The following is a 20,482-nucleotide window of genomic DNA, read 5'->3' on the forward strand; positions in this document are numbered from 1 at the left end:
GTTTTCTATATCTGTGAGTCTGTTTCTGTTTTGTAAATAGATTCATTTGTATTATTTTTTATATTTCACATATAAGTGATATAATATTTATCTTTGTCTGACTTACATCATTTAGTATATTCTCTAGGTCCATCCATGTTGCTGCAGATGGCAATATTTCATTCTTTTTTATGGCTGTTTAATAATCCATTGTGTGTGTGTGTGTGTGTGTGTGTGTGTGTGTGTGTATATGTATATATACTTTATAGATGGCCAACAGGCACATGAAAAGATGCTCACATCACTAATAATCAGAGACATGAAGGTCAAAACTACAGTGAGGTATCACCTCATACCAGTCAGACTGATTATCATCAAGAAGTCTACAAATACTGAATGCTGGAGAGGGTGTGGAGAAAAAGGAACCCTCCTATAGTGTTGGTGGGAATGTAAATCGGCACAACCATTATGGAAGACAGTATGGAATTTCCTTAAAAAACTAAAAATAGAGCTACCATGTGCTTCAGCATTTCTACTCCTGGGCATATATTCAGAAAAGACAAAAACTCTAATTCTAAAAAATATATACACCCCACTGTTCATAGCAGCACTATTTACAATAGACAAGACATGGATGCAGCCTAAGTGTCCATCAACAGATGAATGGATAAAGAAGATCTGGTTTTCATTCTTTATATTGGTGATTTTAAGTTATCTTTTTTCATGATCAATCTTCTGGGAATTTATCATTTTTATCATTTTGATAGATTTGTTGAGTTCTTCAGTTGAACAATATATATCATTCTAGTTCATTGATTTCTACTCTTTGCTACTTTTATTGGGTGTGATTAACTGTCCTTTAACTAGATTCTGGAGATGGAAACCTGATTTGTGTAACTGATTTAATATGTCCTCTGTTATGACAAATGAATTTAACGATAAAATTTTTCCTCTAAATAATAGTTTTAGCTGATTTGCAGATTTTAGGTATGTCTTGTCTTTATTAATGTGAAACTAAAATCTTTTACAAATTCTCTATGATTTCTTGTGTTATTTATTAATGACTTAATTTCTAAGCAGTTGGAGGTTTTCTGTTTTTCTTTTTTTATTGTAAGTAAACAAATAATACTGTGGAGAGATTGTTGTCTATATGATTTCAGTTCCTTTGGCATTTGTTGACTTGTGTTATGGTTTCAAATAGGAATGCTTCTGGTAAATGTGCACAAACTGTACTTTTACTCATCTGTTGTTGGGTTCTTGTTCTATATATGTAAATTAGAACAGGTTTGTTAATTGTGTTGTTTGGATTTTTAATTATTAATGATTTCTACGTGGTATAGAGAGGAGTGTTAAATTCTACTATGATTATAGATTTTACTGTTTCTCTTTTTAATATTAACAATTTATATGTTTTGAAGCTAAATTGTTGGATGCATACAGATTTATAATTGTCCTATCTTCCATATATATTTATTCCTTTATCAATATGAAATATCCCTATTCTCTTTAGTAATATGTCTTGTCTTAGAATATACATTGTTGATATTTATATAGCTATACCAGCTTTCTTAAGTTAGTGTTTGCATGGTATGTATTTTCTCACTATTTTACTGTGTCTCTATGTTCTTTTCTATAAACATATAATTTAAAAAATTAGTCTGACAATCTGGGTCTTGTACTAGGTATATTTACATTTAATATAATTTCTCATGTATCTTGGTTTATATCTGCTATCATATTGTTTTTTGTTTCACTCTAATTTTTATGTTTCTTTTTAATTTTCCTTACTTTCTTTTGACTTAAACTTTTTATTGTCCTTTTCTCCCTATAGGAAGCCTATATATATATTTTTTTCACTCTTGTTTAAGGGCTAAACTTAGAGATTTCAACATAGAACCTTCACTTATTTCAGTCTGAAACAGTATTTCCTATACATTTCTTTGATAATGACAGTAACTTAAACTTTACCTCCATTTACCATCCCCCTTGCCTTTTGAATATTTGACATTGTATTTTATTTCTAGATTCACTTTAAACTCTATAATGCATTACTAATATAGTTTCTAATATACTAATAGAGAAAGAATGTCAATATTCAGTTTATATTGATGTATTTTACCACTATATATTTATTCTTTCTTTTGATCCTTATCTCCTCCTATAATTCTGTTTGGATTCATTTTCTTCTTCCTGAAGAATATTCTTTATTCTTTATTTTACTTCAGGTTTGTTATGATGCATTCACTCAGGTTTTGTTTGTCATTATTTCACTTTTTAGAAAACTTTACTTTGGAATAATTGTATATTTGCAGGAATTTGGAAAATAGTACAGAGAGGTTCTGTGTCCCCTTCACTTAGTTTCCCCCAATTATTATATCTTGTATAACTATAGTACAGTATTAACTAGGAGATTGACATTATACAACCCACAGTTTCAGATTTCCCCAACTATTTGTTCACTAATTTGTGTGTTTGTGTATGTGTGTGTAGTAGAGTCTGCATAAATTTATGCAATTTTATCACATGTGGATGCTCATGTAACCACCACTACAATCAAAATACAATAAGTATTCTATTATCACAGAGATCTTTTTTGTGCTACACCTTTATAGTTACACTCACTCTCATCCGTCCCCATCCCATTACTAACCCCTGGAAGTTTTCTGCATGCAGATCTTGTAATATTATGTTAGAATTATATCTATGCATCTCATTGTTTTGGTGCTATTATAGATGGTATTGTGTTTTCAAATTTAAATTCCAATTGTTTATTTATGTTATAGAGGAAGGCAGTTGACAGCAATTGTCCTGTATCCTGAAACCTTACTAAAATTGTTTATTAGTTTTAGGAGATTGTTTTTGTCAGTTCTTTGGAATTTTCTACATAGACAATCTTGTCTTCTGTGAACATAGACCTAATTTTTTCCCAAGCTATATATCTTTTATTTCTTTTTAATTTTCATGTTACAGTAGCTAGGTCTTCTAATACAGTGTTGAATAGGAGTGGTGAAAAGGGACATCCTTCCCTTGTCTCTGATCTTAGGGAACAAGCATCTAGTTTCTCACCATTAAGTGTGATGTTGGTGTAGGATTTTTATAGATATTCTTTATTAAGTATAATTTATGAAGAAGTTCCTCTCTATTCCTGGTTTACTGAGAGTTTTTGTTACTGAGCATAGGCTTGTGTGTCCACAGTGCAGAAAGCCAAACTCTGACAATGAGTGTTTATAGAAGGTAAAGGTTTATTTGCAGGGTGCCAAGCAAGGAAGTGGGAGACAAGTCTCAGATTCACTCCAACTTGGCTTTTGAGTTAGGATTTTTTCTTTTTAAAGGAGAGGAATATAGAGGTGGATTAATCATCATCTTATGAACATTTCTTTTTTTTAACATTTTTTATTGATTTATCATAATTTTACAATGTTGTGTCAAATTCCAGTGTAGAGCACAATTTTTCAGTTATACATGAACATATATATATTCATTGTCATATTTTTTCTCTGTGAGCTACCATAAGATCTTGTATATATTTCCCTGTGCTATACAGTATAATCTTGTTTATCTATCTACATTTTGAAATCCCAGTATATCCCTTCCCACCCCCTGACCCTGTGGCAACCACAAGTTTGTATTCTATGTCTATGAGTCTGTTTCTGTTTTGTATTTATGTTTTGGGTTTGTTTTTTTTTTTAGATTCCACATATGAGTGATCTCGTATGGTATTTTTTTTTTCTCTTTCTGGCTTACTTCACTTAGAATGACATTTTCCAGGGACATCCATGTTGCTGCAAATGGTGTTATGTTGTTGGTTTTTATGGCTGAATAGTATTCCATTGTATAAATATACCACCTCTTCTTTATCCTGTCATCTGTTGATGGACACTTAGGCTGTTTCCATGACTTGGCTATTGTAAATAGTGCTGCTATGAACATTGGGGTGCAGGTGTCATTTTGAAGTAGGGTTCCTTCTGGATATCATAAGCCCAGGAGCACGATTCTTGGGTCATATGGTAAGTCTATTCCTAGTCTTTTGAGGAATCTCCATACTGTTTTCCACAGTGGCTGCACCAAACTGCATTCCCACCAGCAATGCAGGAGGGTTTGCTTTTCTCCACAGCCTCTCCAGCATTTGTCATTTGTGGACTTTTGAATGATGGCCACTCTGACTGGTGTGAGGTGATACCTCATTGTAGTTTTGATTTGCATTTCTCTGATAATTAGTAATATTTAGCATTTTTTCATGTGCCTATTGATCAGTTGCATTTCTTCCTTGGAGAATTGCTTGTTTAGGTCTTGCCCATTTTTGGATTGGGTTGTTTGTTTTTTTCTTATTAAGTCATATAAGCTGCTTATATATTCTGGAGATCAAGCCTTTGCCAGTTTCATTTGCAAAAATTTTCTCCCATTCTGTAGGCTGTCTTTTTGTTTTACTTATGGTTTCCTTTGCTGTGTTGAAGCTTGTAAGTTTCATTAGGTCCTATTTGTTTATTATCATACTTTATTTGGATTTTAATCTCTAAATGTTTGAGGATTTTTCCAGCTATATTTCTACATTTGATTTCTAGTTTAATTTCATCATGTTTTGAGAATGCACTTTGTATAATTCCTATTATTAGAATTTGTTAAGGTGTGTTTTATACTGGAATGTGTTTATCTTAGTGAATATTTCATGTGAGCCTGATCAGCATATTTATTACTGTTTTTAGTTGGAGTAATCTATAAATGTTGATTAGATCAAGTCGATTGATGCTACTGTTCTGGTCATCTATCTTCTAGGTGATTTTCTGCCTGGGTGTTGGAGTCTCCAACTATATTAATTGATTCTTCTTTTTAATGTAAATTTCTATTATTTTTTCTCATGTAATTTAATTTCTATTGTTAGGTATAATTTCTTAATATACATTGAGAACTGTTAAGTCTTCTTGGAGAATTGACCTTTTATTATTATTTTTTGCCCTTCCTAATCACTGATGATACTTATTGTTCTAATGTCTGCTGTGTCTGAAGTTAATATAGCTCCTTTAACTTTATTTTGATTAGTGTTGTCATGGTATATCTTTCCCCTCCTGTTTCACTTTTAACTTGTTGGTGTCAATACTTTGTTTAGTGAAATATAGTTGACTTACAATGTTGTATTAGTTTCAGGTATACAGCATTGTAAATTGATATATAAAGATTACACTCTATACAAAGTTATTATAAAGTAATGATTACATTTCCTGTATTATACATTACATCCTTGTATCTTTCTTTATTTTCTACCTAATAATATGTACTTCTTAATTCCTTTCAGCTGTTTTGCCCCTCCCCCACTCTACTCCCCCTGGGAATCACTGGTTTATCTATCTGTGAGTCTGTTTCTGTTTTGTTATATTGGTTCATTTGTTTTGTTTTTTAGTTCCACATATAAGTGAAAACATACAATATTTGTCTTTCTCTGTCTGACTTAGTTCACTAAGTACGATACTGTTCAAGTCCATCCATGTTGTCACAAATGGCAAAATTTCATTCTTTTTTTTATAGCTAAGTCATAGTAGAGTGTATATATCTCCCACATCTTTGTCCATTGATCTGTTGATGTACACTTAGGTTGCTTCCATATCTTGGCTATTGTAAATAATTTTGCTGTGAACATTGGGGTGCATGTATCTTTTTGAATTAGTGTTTTCATTTTCTTTGGATAAATACCCAGGAGTGGAATACTGTGTCAGTATTTTTAAGAGTTTTTGTTTAGATAACACACAGTTGGTTATTTTTCTTATCCACTGAAAATCTCTATTAATTTGTCACATGTGAAGTAATTTTTGAATAGTTGAATTAATATCTACCACATTTATAACTATTTCCTATACATTACTTATCCTTTATTTCCTTTCTTCCCCATTTCCTACCTTCTTTGGTTTTAATTAGGTATTTTACATGATTTCATTGTCTCTCTCCTAGCAGATCAGTTACACTTTTTTAAAAGATTTTTAGTGGTTTCTTTGTAAATGTAATATGCATTCACAATTAATGTAAGTCTACTTTCAAATAACATATACTAAGGATACTAACAAGCTGTAAGTGAAGGAATGAAAAAGATATTTCAAGTAAATGGAGACCAAAAAACTCAGGGGTAGATATACCTGTATCAGCAAAATATACTGTAAGTCAAACACTGTAACAGGAGACAAAGAATTAATTATTTAATGATGAAGGGGTCAGTTATCAAGAGTGTATAATGATTGTAAACATATGCATACCAAATTTTGGAGCACCTAAATATATTAAGCAATTGTTAGCAGATATGGAGGGAGAAATAGACAGCAATGCAGTAATAGTAGGGGACTTAAGTATCCACTTTGAGCAATGGATAAACCATCTAGACAGAAGATTAATGTGCAAACAATGAATCTCAATGACATGTTAGACCAAACAGATCTAACAGACATACACAGAATATTCCATTTAACAGAAGCAGAATACATATTCTTCTCAAGTGCACATGGAACATACATACTTCAGGATTAGCAACTTTAAGAAGATTGAAATTATAACAAGTATCTTTTCTGAACACAACAGTATGAAACTAAAAATCAATAACAGAGGTAAAGCTGCAAAATTCACAATGTGGATATTAAATAACATAATCTTGGACAACCAGTGGGTCAAAGAAGAAAATCAATAGAGAAGTCAAGAAATATCATGAAACAAATGAAATTGGAGACACAATGTATCAAAACCTATGGGAGTCTGCAAAACCAGTTCTAAGAGGGAAGTTTATAGTGATAAATGCCTACATTACAAAACAAGACAGACCTCAGTAACTTCACTTTACACTTTAAGGTGCTAGAAATAAAGGAAAAACTAAATCCAAAGTTAGCAGAATGAAGGAAATAACAAAGATAATAGAAGAAATAAATGAAATAGAGGCCAGAAAAACAATAGAAAAGATTAATGAAACTAAGAGCTGGTTCTTTGAAAAGATAAACAAAATAGATAAATATTTAGCTAAATTAACTAAGATGAGAAGAGACAGGACTCAAGTATATAAAATCAGTATTGAAAGAGGAAACATCATAACTGATAGCACAAAAATACAAAGGATTATGAGAGACTACTACCAATTAAGTATGTGCTAAAAAACTGGATAATCTAGAAGAAATGGATATATTCCTGCAAACATCTGACTTACCAAGACTGAATAATGAAGAAATAGAAAATCTAAACAGAATAATAATGAGTAAGGAGACTAAATTGTAGTCTATATTTTGTGGATGCTAGAAAAGAATTTCTATTTTGCTGTTGTTTGGCAGATTATTCTATAAATATTGATTAGTTCCTGTTGGTTGATGGTTGTGTTGAGTTCTTTTGTATCCTTACTGATTTGCTAGAGACACGTGTTGAAATCTCCTACTAGAATCATGGATTCTTTTTTCCTTTTTTCAGTTTTACCTGTTTTTGCTTCATGTAATTTGCAACCTGTTGTTTGGTGCATGCACATTTAGGACTGCTGTGTCTTCTTGGTGGGTTGACCTTTTTATATTTACAAAATGTCCCTCTCTGGTCATTCCCTTACCTCTGAAGTCTTTTTAAATTTGATATTAATATAAAACCTCTTCTGCTTTCTTTTGATTCATGTTTGCATGATATATCTTTGTCCTTCCTTTTACTTTGAGCCTACCTATGTCAATAGAATTGAGGAGAGTTTCTTGAAGATAGTATAGTTGGGTCTTTTTTTTTTAAATTCACCCCATGAATCTGTATTTTAATTGATGTTTATATTTTCTGTCATTATTGATATCTTAGGACTTAAGATATTTTATTTTTTGTTGCATGCTTATCTCTCTATTTTTCACTTACCTGGTATTTTTTTTCTTGCCTTCCTGTTTTTTTATTGAAGAAGGTTTTTTAGAATTCCATTTTGCTTTAATCTTTATTTTTCAGTGTCTTTTTATATCACTTTACTTCTTTAGAGGTTGCTGTAGACATTTCATTATATATAAACAACTTACCATAGTCTGTAGTTATTGCATTTTCCCAGTTTGAATGAAATATAGAGACCCTTTTTCCTTCATTTCCCTTTACTTCCCTCATTTATAATAAATTTTCCTCTATTTTTAGTATCAAATCAGACTGTGTTATAATTTTTCCTTCAACTATCAAACAAAATTTAGAAAATTCAAAAGGAGAAGGAAAACATATTATATTTACCCATACTTTTATTCTCTGTTGTTTTTTCTTCACATTTGATCTTCAAAAATTCCTCCTTATGTCATTCCTTTTTGTTTAGTGAACTCCCTTTAACCATTCTTTTAGAGTTGGACTTTTAGTGACAAGTTCTTAGTTTTCCTTCATCTGATAAATATAGGAATATTTTAGATGTGTATAGATTTCTAGGTTAACAGTTCCTTTCTTTAAGCCCTTGAGTAATGTTCTACTTCCTTTTGGCCCCCTATTTTCTGATGAGAAATTTGCTAACATTGGAATTTTTTGCCTTGTGGTTAAAATGTTGTTTCTCTCTACCTTCAAGATTTCTTTTTTAGTTTTCAGATGTTTGGCTATGATTTGTCTTGGTTATATTTCTTTGGGTTTATCCTTTTGGCCTTTTTTTTCAGCTTCTTGAATCTTTTGTTTTGCTTTTTGACAATTTTGGGAAGTTTTTAAACATTTTTTTTTTAACTACTATTTCAGTTCTATCTTTTTTCTTTTTCTTCTGGTACACTGAGAACATGATTGTTTTTACATTAATTTTCAGTCTGTTTTACAGATTGGATAATTTATATTGTTTCATATTTGAGTTCACTGACTCTTTTGTCTCCTCCATTCTGCTATTGAGCTTACCCATAGGTTTTTAATATTTTTATACTTTTCAGTGGTAAAATTTGCATTTGGTTTTTTTAATCTTGTCTTTCTTTGCTGAGACTTTCTATTTTTTTCATTTCATTTTACTCATAATTTATTCCATTTTTATGTAGCTTCTTTTAAATATTTATCAGGAAACTCTAACATCTGTATCATCTTGGTGTTGGTATATATTTTTTTTCATTCAAATTGAGATTTTTCTGTTTCTTGATATGAGTGATTTTTACATCCAAACTGAACATTTTTGGTATAATGTTATGACACCCTAGGTCTTTTTTAAACCTTCTGTTTTGGGTTGGTTGTTTTGACATTGCTTTGGCAGTGGAAGGGCAAATGTCCTCTTGTTACTAAAGGTGGGAATAGAAATTCCAGTTTCCCAGCTGGCCTTTACTAACATCTGAGATAGGGAGAGGCATTTGTTAGGTGGGGTGGGATTATGGTTCCCCATTATACTTCTACTTTTATCACCCTGACTAGATGACCTGTGACTCATTCCTGCTCCCAAGTGGCCTCCACTAACTCAGTTCTCTGCTTCAAAAATTTAAATGTTCTATGAATTTTAATGAAGGTAGAAAATGTTATTTCTTTCACTGTAGGAGAATGAGAATAAACTTCTCAGAGTTGCATTTGCCAGAAATGATGATGTTATTCCCTATGGAAATGCAGAGAATATGACTTATTTTTTAAAATTTGACTTATGTTTGTTAGTTTTCCAGCTAGTTATGGATAAAAAAGTGAGTTTCTTTACTGTCTGATTAGTTAATTAAAGCCCATTAAGTCAGTGAGTGAAATTTAACTAAATTTTCACTGTCTATTTAATATTATCTCTTACACTATAATTCTAGCTTGGTACAAGTTGTCCAAAATTATCAGACTCCTTCTCTTAAAAAATGTTAATTCCTTATTTTTGCTTTTATATGGTTTGGGTTTTTCCACTAAAACTCCTAAATATCAGTCTTTGACTTAAGATGCTGAGGGAATCTTAGGGTAGCTGTCTTTTCCTTTCCCTGGCTTTTGTTGTTCTTATTATCATGATTATTATAACCATCAGTAGCTGTTTTGGGGTGACTACATAGCTTTATTCCTACTACAAGGCTTTATCCCTACTACTAACTTAGTAATTTAGGTTCTTATCCTAAAACTTGAAGAGTAAATAAGTAGCAGTCATCGAGTAGTTCATAAATCATCTGTATCAGAATCACCTAGAGAGGTGCTTCCTAAACTTTCATATGTCTGTGACTCACCTGGGGTTTCTTCATAAAATGCATTTTCCAATTCTGGGGTCAGGTTTGAGATTCTGAATTTCTACTAAGCTTCCAGGTGATGTCCATGCTGCTGGTCTGTGGACTTCATTTTAAATAGCAAGAACTGAGGATACTTGTTAAAATATCAGTCATATGTTCCATCCCACATCCATGGAGTCACAATTTGTGTGGCTGGAATCTAGGAATAATTTTAATGAGATATTTAACTATACTAAAGTTTTAAACTGTTGCTGTAATTTAGTGATTATTAACTGTGGTTGTGCATCAGATCACCCAGAAAGAGTTTTAAAACAGTATTCATAGGAATTTCCAGCCAAGATGGATGAGTGGTAGGACCACAAGCTCGCCTCTCCTCACTACAACAAAACCACAACTGACTGCTAGACAACCATAAAAAAAAAAGACTGGAACCTAGCAAAGAAGATCATCTTCAACTGGAAACATAAAGAGGGAAACACAGTGAGATGTTAGGAGTGGCGTACTTGCAATATAATTGGGCCCCTTACCCCACAGTGGGCAACCCATAAGCTGAAGAATAATTAAGTTGCAGAGGCCTTTCACACGAGTGAGAGTTCTAAAGCCCCACATCAGTCTCCCTACCCCAGGGTTCTGGCAGTGGGAGTGGGAAGAGACCCCAGGACGTCTCGTTTTGAAGGCCAGTGGGGCCTAGCTCCAGGAGCCCCACGGGACTGGGGGAAACAGAGACTTCATTCTCTTGGGAAGCATACACAGAATCTCGAGTGCACCAGGTCCAAAGGCAGAGGGAGTGATTTCATAGGAACTGGGCCAGGCCTGCCTGCTGGTTTTAGAGGGTCTCCTGGGGACGTAGGGGATGGCTATGGCTCACCCAGGGGCCATGAAAGCTGGTGGTGGACCTTCTGGGAGTGTTCATCTACATGAGCTTTTTTGGAGGCTGACATCTTGATTGGTCATCAGCACCAAGACCTACCGCCATACAACAGCCTGTAGAGAAGCCTCAGGCCAAACAACATATAGGGTAGGAAAACAGCCCCACCCATCAGCAGACTTCCTAAGCCACAAAAGCCTCTAGACATGACCCTACCCACCAGAGGTCCAGGACCGAGCACCCAGCAGTGTGCAGGCACTTGCTCCTCCTGCCAGGAAATCTGCATAAGCCTCTAGTCTAGCCTCATCCACCAGGGGCAGATACCAGAAATAAGAAAACAACAATCCCAAAGCTTGTGGAAGGAATCCACAAACACAGGCCAGACTCTACATTAGGACCACTGAACCCTAGCCCTTGGGTGACATGAGAGGAGTGTACTGCTGGGATGCATGTCTCCCACAGAGGGCCACCTCTCCAAGGTTGAGAAATGTAACTAACCTACCTAAAAATACAAATAGATAAACAATATGAGACGGCAGAGGAATATCTCCCAGGCCAAGGCACAAGATAAACTCCCAGAAGAAGAAATAAGTGATGAGGAGATAGGCAATTTATCTGAGGAAGAGTTTGAAGTAATGACGGCGAAGATGTTCAGAGACCTCAAGAAGAGTACAGATGCACAGAGTGAAGTTTTTAGGAAAGAGTTGGAAAATATAAAGAATACCCAAACAGAGTTGAAGAGTAAAATCACTGAAATGAAAAACACACTAGAAGGAACCAAGAATAGACTAAATGAGGCAGAAGAACAGATCAATGAACTAGAAGACAGATTAGTGGACATCTACAGGCCAAAAGAAAGTGTCAAGATATATTTAAAGTGATGAAAGGGAAAAACCTACAACCAAGAATACTCTATCCAACAAGGCTCTCATTCAGATTTGTTGGAGAAATTGAAAGCTTCACAGATAAAACAAAAGCTAAAAGGATTCAGCACCACCAAACCAGCTTTACAACGAATGTTAAAGGAACTTCTGTAGTTGTCAAACCATACAGTTTCAATATGTGAAGTTACATTTTCATTTATGATTATGTTGGCACTAAGTAGTATTATTTTAATTGTTATAGATTAATAAAAAATATAGAAGTGGACGATGCACAGGTATTATGTGTTCATGCCAGTTGATTGTAAAATTATGTATTGCGGTACTGTGGAACAGAACTTAAAGTTATTCAAGCAGAGGCAAGTGGTGAAAGAGAAGCACAGAATAAGTATGGACATAAATTCAAAAGAACCTATGCAGTCAGAGCCATATCCATATGGTGAAATTATTTTATTTTTGTGAAAATTTATCTGTCATGTAAATTAATATCATTTGAATTCTAGATGTATTTGTACTTGATTTGTATTTTTTTGTTCTATGTGTATGTTAAGAGCCATAAGTGTGAGGATTTTATCTTATTTCTATAAATAAGTTAAAGTTATAAAAGTAAAAAATGAGGATCAGCAAATTTTTTAAAGTTCTGTTTATTATTTAAGCTTGAGAAACATGTATTTTATTTATTTAATATGCTACATAGCATATATATCAAATTACAGAGTTATTTGATCTTTAATGGCCCAATTCAAATACAGTTTTCTATATTAGCTTTCCTTGATTTCCCTTATAGAAATTAATTCCTCCATCCTTTGAAGTCTTTATAGTAATTAACACATTTTACTTTTATTTTTCTTGTCAATTTGATTTATCTCTCCTATTAGACGTTATGTTCTTTGAAGGAAATAGAGTAGGGTGTTATAATCAAGACAGTGCTTTTTATAAAGAATGTAAAGTTGAAAAAATGGATGATGCATGAGAGACTAAGAATGTCTTAATGATTTACTATAGATGAAAGATTGTGAATGTGGATATAGGAACAATATTATTTTTCCAAGGCTCACATATAATAAAAAAATCCTTGATCTTGCAAGTGGTGGTGATAGAAATACATTATAAATGAAAATGTAACTATTAAGTACAATAAATTAAGTTCCAAAGGGTATTTGATTGGTCACTAGGGTTGTCAAATGCAGAGCACAAGTGTAATCATGCCCTCTATTTCACCTGTGTCAATCATCTTAAGTAAATCACATTGCGTTTTTTAAATTTTAAGAGTGTATTTGAGCAAAAATTTGAATTGGGCAGTGCCAACCAGAAGTGGTTAGGAGTGCTCCACAGTTAGGTGCCAGGGGCAAGACTTTTATAAGAAGACATGAAAGCAAAGCAAGGAATTATTTGATTGGCTGGAGCTTAAGTAGTTGATTTATTTGGGAAAGCCTGGTTTGCTCTTTGTGATTGGTTGTCCTTAGATTTCGATTTCTTTTTTTCCTTGCAGTTTTGTTGAGATAAATGGACATATGGCACTGTGTAAGTTTAAGGTACACAGCATAATGACTTGGCTTACATACATCATGAAATGATTATGACAGTAAGTTTAGTGACCATCCATAATTTCATATAGATACAAAATAAAAGAAAGAAATATTGACCTACAACACTATGTTAGTTCTTGGTGTACAATGTAATGATTTGGTATTTCTGTATATAATGATTACCATGATAAGTCTAGTTATCATCTGTCACCATACAAAGATATTATATTATTGACTATATTTCCTATGCTATACATTTCATCCATATGACTCATTTATTTTGTAACTGGAAGTTTGTACCTCTTAATTTCTCTCACTTATTTTACCTTCCTCCTCTCTGACAACCACTTGTTTGTTCTCTATATCCATGACTCTGTTTCTGTTTTGTTATGTTCATTTGTTTTGTTTTTTTAGATACCACATGTGAGATCATATAGCACTTGTCTTTCTGTCTGACTTATTTCACTTAGCAAAAGCTCCATCCATGTGATCACAAACAGCAAGATTTCATTCTTTTTATGTATACCACATCTTTATCCATTCATCTGTCGATGGACACTTAGGTTGTTCCCATGTCTTGGCTTCTGTGAATAATGCAGCAATGAACATGGGGTGCATCTATCTTTTCAGATTGGTGTTTTTATTGGGTTTAGTTTAAGTCTGGGATTCTTATTTGTTTAACCACTCTCCAGCAGTTGGACATTGGACATAAGATGAGAGCCTTTTGTCAACAAGGATGTAGTTTCTAATCAATTAGAATGAGGAATCGAGTAGTATAGGTTCAAGGAATATTTATAAATCTGCTTGGATCACCTTCATGTATTCCATTGTGCTTGTGCATTCTGTACAGTCAGTCTGGTCTGTTTTGGAATTTTGCCTCTTGCTGAAGATCTCATTACTGAAACCTGGCAGTCCTTAGACTTTTTTTCTTAACCTGGAAAATGACTGCGTAATATTGAAGTTTGCTCCTTTTCGAACTGAACTTCTATATTTGTGTCTACTTTTATGGGATCCACATTTTTTCCTACTCTCCCTGTATTCAGAAAGGGTGATCATAAGTCCTTTTAAAAACAAATTTCCTCTTTCTACATAAATTGAATTGAAAATTGATCAATATTTATTGCCTAGAAACATGACCGTCAATTTATTTCCTGTGGAGCATTATTAAAAATCTCTTGGCAACAGCAATTCTATACTTTAGGATTAAATCAGAATTGTCCAATATCCTATATGTTACACTTTAATTAGATTACCAGTTAACTTTGTAAATATGTATGTAATAACAAGACTTCTAGTTCTTTGGATGTAGTGTGCAAGGTGCCTTCAGCAGAATACTTCTTTTGAATAGACAAAATTTGGTGTGGAGAAAGTCAATGAGCTAGATTGAAAATGTAAGTTTGACAGATTGAATATTCACTCTTATAGAAGAGGTGCAAGATGGAATCTTTTTTTTGGAGTTTGTCATTTACATTTCCTCTTTTTTTTTAATTGGTTTGTCTGCCAGGCATCAGAATTCTGTCCTGCTCTACTAACAATTAATGAGCTCCTCTTCTGAGTAAATTCTAGGAAATACTATGATTTAACACAAGTTCTGACAAGGAATAACTGTAAACTTACCCCACCTGGCTTTTTAAGAGTGGTTTAGGAGCATAAGTAGGCCAAACTAGAAAAAGTGATAATGCTGTGGATAGAAGACTCATAAATTCCCAGATTTCATATATAGGAATCATGATTGCTCTGGCTATGGAACAGGTTCCTGGAATTGATCAGAAGGCTCATTGTGAAGACGTAGGCAGAACAAAAAAAAGGGAATATTATAGTGAATCTCCAACCTTACAAGTTTTCTTTATACTACTTAAATGCCAAATATCTGAATAAAAAGTAAATAATTTATCATCTCATGTAGACAAAACTGCAGACTTTCTGAGAACTCTAGAATTTATGTTTTATATATACCTAATTTCTATTTGAAATGAATATTACTGAAAGAAATAAGCAAACAATATAGCTTGGTAGAAAGATGGTAATTTTACAACCAAACAGGAATGGATTTGAATCCCAGTTTTGCCACCTATTAGCTGTCAGTCCTAGTCAAGTAAAAGTAACAATTCTTGGCCTCAGTTTCCTCTTTGTAAAACAGAACTATATATCAGTCTTGAAGTGCTGTTTTCAGAATTAGAAATAATATATATCAATGCCCATGTTAGACACCTATTTAATAGTGTCTATTATTATCATTATGGTTTTTAATGATATACTGCTGTTATTTATCCTATAACCTCTACTAAGTGCTACTTGAGTATATAGTAAATTTTATTGTTTATATTGCTATCACTGTATAAGTGTAAGGAAAATATAATGTTGACCAGACATAAAATTTAGATACTTTAATTGTAATTTTCTTTCTTTCAGAATTACTTACTGTCATCTACCTTTCCAGAGTAAATGGCTCTATGTTGGAACAGAAAGAGGAAATACACACATTGTAAATATTGAATCTTTCATTCTTTCTGGATATGTTATCATGTGGAACAAAGCAATTGAACTGTAAGTTTGAACTTGAATACCATTTAATTTGGGTTAAATATTTCTATGGTTATGTGACATATATATCAAATTGCAGTTATTTGAAACATCTACAGCTAATTTATGATTAATTTATGATTAATTTGAAACATCTACAGCTAAAATAATTTAAAACCATAAAGACTTTAAAAAATAGATGTTGTATTATAAACATATGCTAATTTTAGACTTTCCAAATAATGTAAATAATTAAGGGTCATTATGTATGCAAATTTAATGATAAAATAGTAAGGCTTATTCTAAAAGTTATACATGGAAATCATCTTATTTTATTATAGTCAACCTTAGTATAGCCACTTTCAATGGGAATGGCAAGTGGTTTTTGACCACAGTTAGTTTTATGTAGAAATAATCATGATTTGTTCACATATTTTTAAATGCTGGTAGCCTATTCTTCTGTTGCCTCATTAACTTATCATTTTGGGTTTCAAGAAGAAGCAATCTATTAATATCTTTTATGTTGTGATGTATACAGCTCTTTGGATTTGTGGTTGATGGCAAGTACCATTTTCACTTTCGCATTGATATTTATGTTTCTGCACATGTAAAATGTGAAATCCCTCAAATGTGAAATTTCATGGAATTCCAAGCCATCTTTTAGTATATACACAAATATTTCTTGTCAATGTGTTAATTGGAAAAACAGTTTTTCTTTAATAAATGTTTATGCTCTGTACATGTTAAGTCCTTAATAAGATACATTAAACTTGAGGCTGGCTCATTCTCTCTTACATATATGTGTATTCTAAGTTACATACTTGTTGGTCTCCAAAATTCCAACAGTCTATTTTCATGAAACTTGACTCTGGTCTTTACAATAAATCTACTGTTCACTATTCCCAATGTTTCAGTGTACATGTATGTTACTTGATAGGGAAGGTTGTTACTAGTTATATTCTTACAATATTCCTTTTGTATTATATCCTAACAGGTTTTTTTTTTAATTAATGATAAATCTTCCTCGTTAGATTAAGAACTACTCCAGGGTAGAATCCTTTGTTCATTGCTCTCTTTTTCTTCATATTTGGCTTATTTTGGTGCTTTCCACAGAGTGGCTACTAAGTGACTAACGGCATTATTGAAACTTAGTACGATAAATAGTTACACACTACTATGGACTTACAGCTTGCATTTATATGAGTTATTTTGCTCATATATATTTTAATATTCTGTAGGTATATTTTAAAAACCATCCTATAGACAATTATGTGTCTCCAAAAAAGTTACTTTTTCAGCTATTTGGGAAAGGCTTTTTCCTCTTTAATCTTAGTTATATAAAATAATTAAATAGAGCTGAACTTAATACTTGTTTTCATAATATTCTTTTAGGATATTGATAAAGATACAAGTGAACCTTGTGATTTACTTTATTTGAGATGAAATTGTAGTGGTTTTATACAAATTTAATATTAGTACAAATAGTAATAGATTCATTATTTGTTTTCATTTCAGTTGAATGCTGCTAAAGTCATTAAGAAGAGTTTATTATTTAAACAGATCAAAAATTTCACCACTCTTGCAGTGTTGTTTCTGTATTCATTTACTTAACAAGTCCTTTTCATAATTCAGATTAATACTACATGAACTATGGTTTATATGCTGTATGTATTTCCATAGTGCATACTTCATGATTTCAGGACTAATGAAGAGTTAAAAACGTATTTTTTTGAAAGACGGTAAAATTAGGAGACATTAAAGAAATAAAATAAGGCACTTTTATTTTTCATAATATGATCTTACACATGTGATTCAGAATGCATTCTACCACTTACATTAATCCAGTGTTTTATAGAGTTGTATGTGCCTCTGAAAATGACCTTGAAATATCCTTAAGAAATTACTAGTGGTCACTTTACCTCCTGACTATTTCTTGGTTTATTTATTTATAAAAGTGTGTTCCGTGGAAGTATAGTCCCATTGTGATAGATATAATTTTAAATGCCACTTCCAGTCTCCCAGAACAGTCTGTCTTTTAATTGCTTTCTAACTCTTGAGTACATTAGAAAATGAATGGCACTTATTAATATGTGTCAAGGATATGGGACAATAATAAAATATATATTTAATTAAGAAGAGTCATTTATTTTATAGAATTTTAAACAAAATTTAACAGTACATTTTTTAAGTATGACAGATGCAGAATAACCTTAGGAGATATTTGAGATTATTTCTATTTTAAGTTCTTGAAATACTTTTCAGTCAATGTTTGTTATTTTTTTACCTTGTTTCTATTTTTACTGAAGTTTCCTAATTGTAATTGTAGGCAATTCCCATAATTACAAAATAGTTCGTGTTCTTATAATGTATATATTGGTTATTTGGAAACTGGAAGCCGTCTTTGTGATATTTGTAGAAATGGTGATGTTTATCAAATACCTTGTAAAACAGTAGTATAAAACAAAATTGACATTAAAAAATTTTTAATGGGAAAATATATTCCAGGTTATAGCACAGAAATAGCTATTTCTGCAAGGCAGCCCTAGCTTTTTAAAAAATGTAGCCTACTTTTTCTAGGTATGATTAAAACTTAGAATTTTAGAATTAAGTCATAAGTATACAACTAACAGTTTTCAAATATATTTATTAAGCACTTTGATATGATAGATCCTGAAAACAAGTATAAACTGGGAAGACAAGGTTTCTCTCCTCTCAGGGCTTCTAGTCTGATAAAGATGAGACTAAGCGAAAAGACAATTACAGTATATTGGAAATATAATGTGGCAATTCCATAAGAAGGATACCTAATACAGACATGAGGTCTCAGAGAAGTATGAAGGAAGTTACATATATGAGATCTGAAGTGTGATTTTCATTTAGATGAGTGGTGAATTAGGGGATAGGGTTTTCCAGGAAGAGAGAATGGAAGGTTTAAAGGATAGAGTGTGAGAGTTTTGTTCCATGCACAGAAATTTTAAGTAATTTAGTTGGTTGGAAAAGCTAGCGGAAAGGATGGCAAGAGATAAAGCTGAGAAGATAATCAAGGTATTTAACATGAAAGCCCTTCAAGGTCAGTTTGAGCATTCAGACTTTATCTAAGGCCAGGAGGTCCCAGATTTGAGGGTGCTAAACAAAGAATTGACTTGACCAAATTTAATTCAGGAAGTCTATTCTGAATGCAGGTATGGAGAAATGATTGAAAGGAGAAAAGACTATATTTTTGGTAAAAAATTACGATGGATTTAAGAGTGGAGATAAGCTGACATATTAAAGAAATACCTGGAAGATAGAAGAGGCAATACTTGGGTATTATGGGAAGTATAAGAATAATAGAGTATTACAAGTGACCCCAATGTGTTTGGCTGAGCAACTGTTTAGATAAGGTGCCATTTAGTGAAAGAATGCAGGAGATTGAGTAGGTGGGGAGTAAAATAATGAATTCAATATTAGGTATGTTGAGTTGTATGTGTTTTTAAGATACTCAAACGGAATTGGTATGGAAGAATGATAGAAAGTGGAAAATATAGATCTGAACCTAATGAAATCAGAATTTACATGGTCCTTGAAGCTATGAGAATATATGAGATTGCACATGAAGAGTGGATATAAAAGAGGCAGCAAATTTGTAGACAGTAAACCAATTTTGACTCATAGATATGTTTTGTTTGCCCATCAGAGTATTTAAATATGTTCTGAATTATTAGTTTCAAATATTTAAGAACTGATAGAGTAGAGATAAAATTTTAGATTTCCAGCTGTTCATGAAAAAAATCACTGATGAAACAATCCCAGTCCACTATTCATTCATGGCAGTCAGTAATCAACTGGAACTGACTAACAACTTTCCTTTTGTAGGTGTGTAATGTACTATCCAGTTTGGCACAGTTCTTACTCACCTATTGGAATTATTTGTTATACCTGCCTAGCTCTTGTGGGCTCTTGAATTCATGACCATATATAATAATCTAGATTGCAGTCTAGAACAGAATACAAAAGAATACCAGTATTAAGATATAGGAAGAGAAAGTCCACAAAGAAAACTATCAAGAAGCCATTGTAGTGACTGGGAAGAAGATAAATATATAGGGATATTAGAAGAATTATTGGACATTGTTTAGATGAATATTGTATGAATTTAAGTTCATTGATAATTCTATTTTAAGTAATTTTTATGGGATTTACAGAATCCATAGTCCCCAGTTGCTTTTTTATTTTTAAGTCAATTCCTAATGGCCATAAGTTTTGCAAGGAATGCTTGGTAGTTTTTGGAAGTTTAATGTTAGGGGAAAAGTCAGAAAAAATACATCACACTGTTAATGGACATATCCAGGCAGTGAAATAATATGAGAGATTTTTTTCCTCTTAACTTTTGTTATCTTCTAAGTTTCGGAGTTTTTTTATTTTTACAATGAAAATATTTCTATAGTCTGAAAAAGTTATTACAAATAACTGAAGTTTAATTCTAGATTATTTTCTGAGCTTGAGTGTTTTATGGAGTCTGATAAGCTAAATGGAAGAGTCTTGCATATAGTCTAACTAGTGTTTCTCAAAGTACATTTCAGTGATTCCCCTAATATGGCCAATGAAAAAGGATTCTATAGACTAATAATTTTGGAA

General features: G+C 32.4%; 1 protein-coding gene across 3 annotated transcripts in view; it reads left to right on the forward strand.

Annotated features, from left to right (window-relative positions):
- Positions 1–20,482, forward strand: part of STXBP5L (syntaxin binding protein 5L) — a 290,135-nt gene that overhangs the window by 83,918 nt on the left and 185,735 nt on the right. For all 3 annotated transcript variants that reach the window (XM_074364363.1, XM_074364371.1, XM_045507179.2), the window contains exon 6: positions 15,755–15,889. In XM_074364363.1, the coding sequence (XP_074220464.1) occupies positions 15,755–15,889 (135 nt within the window). The remainder of the gene's footprint in view (positions 1–15,754; positions 15,890–20,482) is intronic.

The sequence above is a fragment of the Camelus bactrianus genome, chromosome 1, assembly GCF_048773025.1.
Source record: "Camelus bactrianus isolate YW-2024 breed Bactrian camel chromosome 1, ASM4877302v1, whole genome shotgun sequence".
In the NCBI taxonomy this organism is placed as follows: Eukaryota; Metazoa; Chordata; class Mammalia; order Artiodactyla; family Camelidae; genus Camelus; species Camelus bactrianus.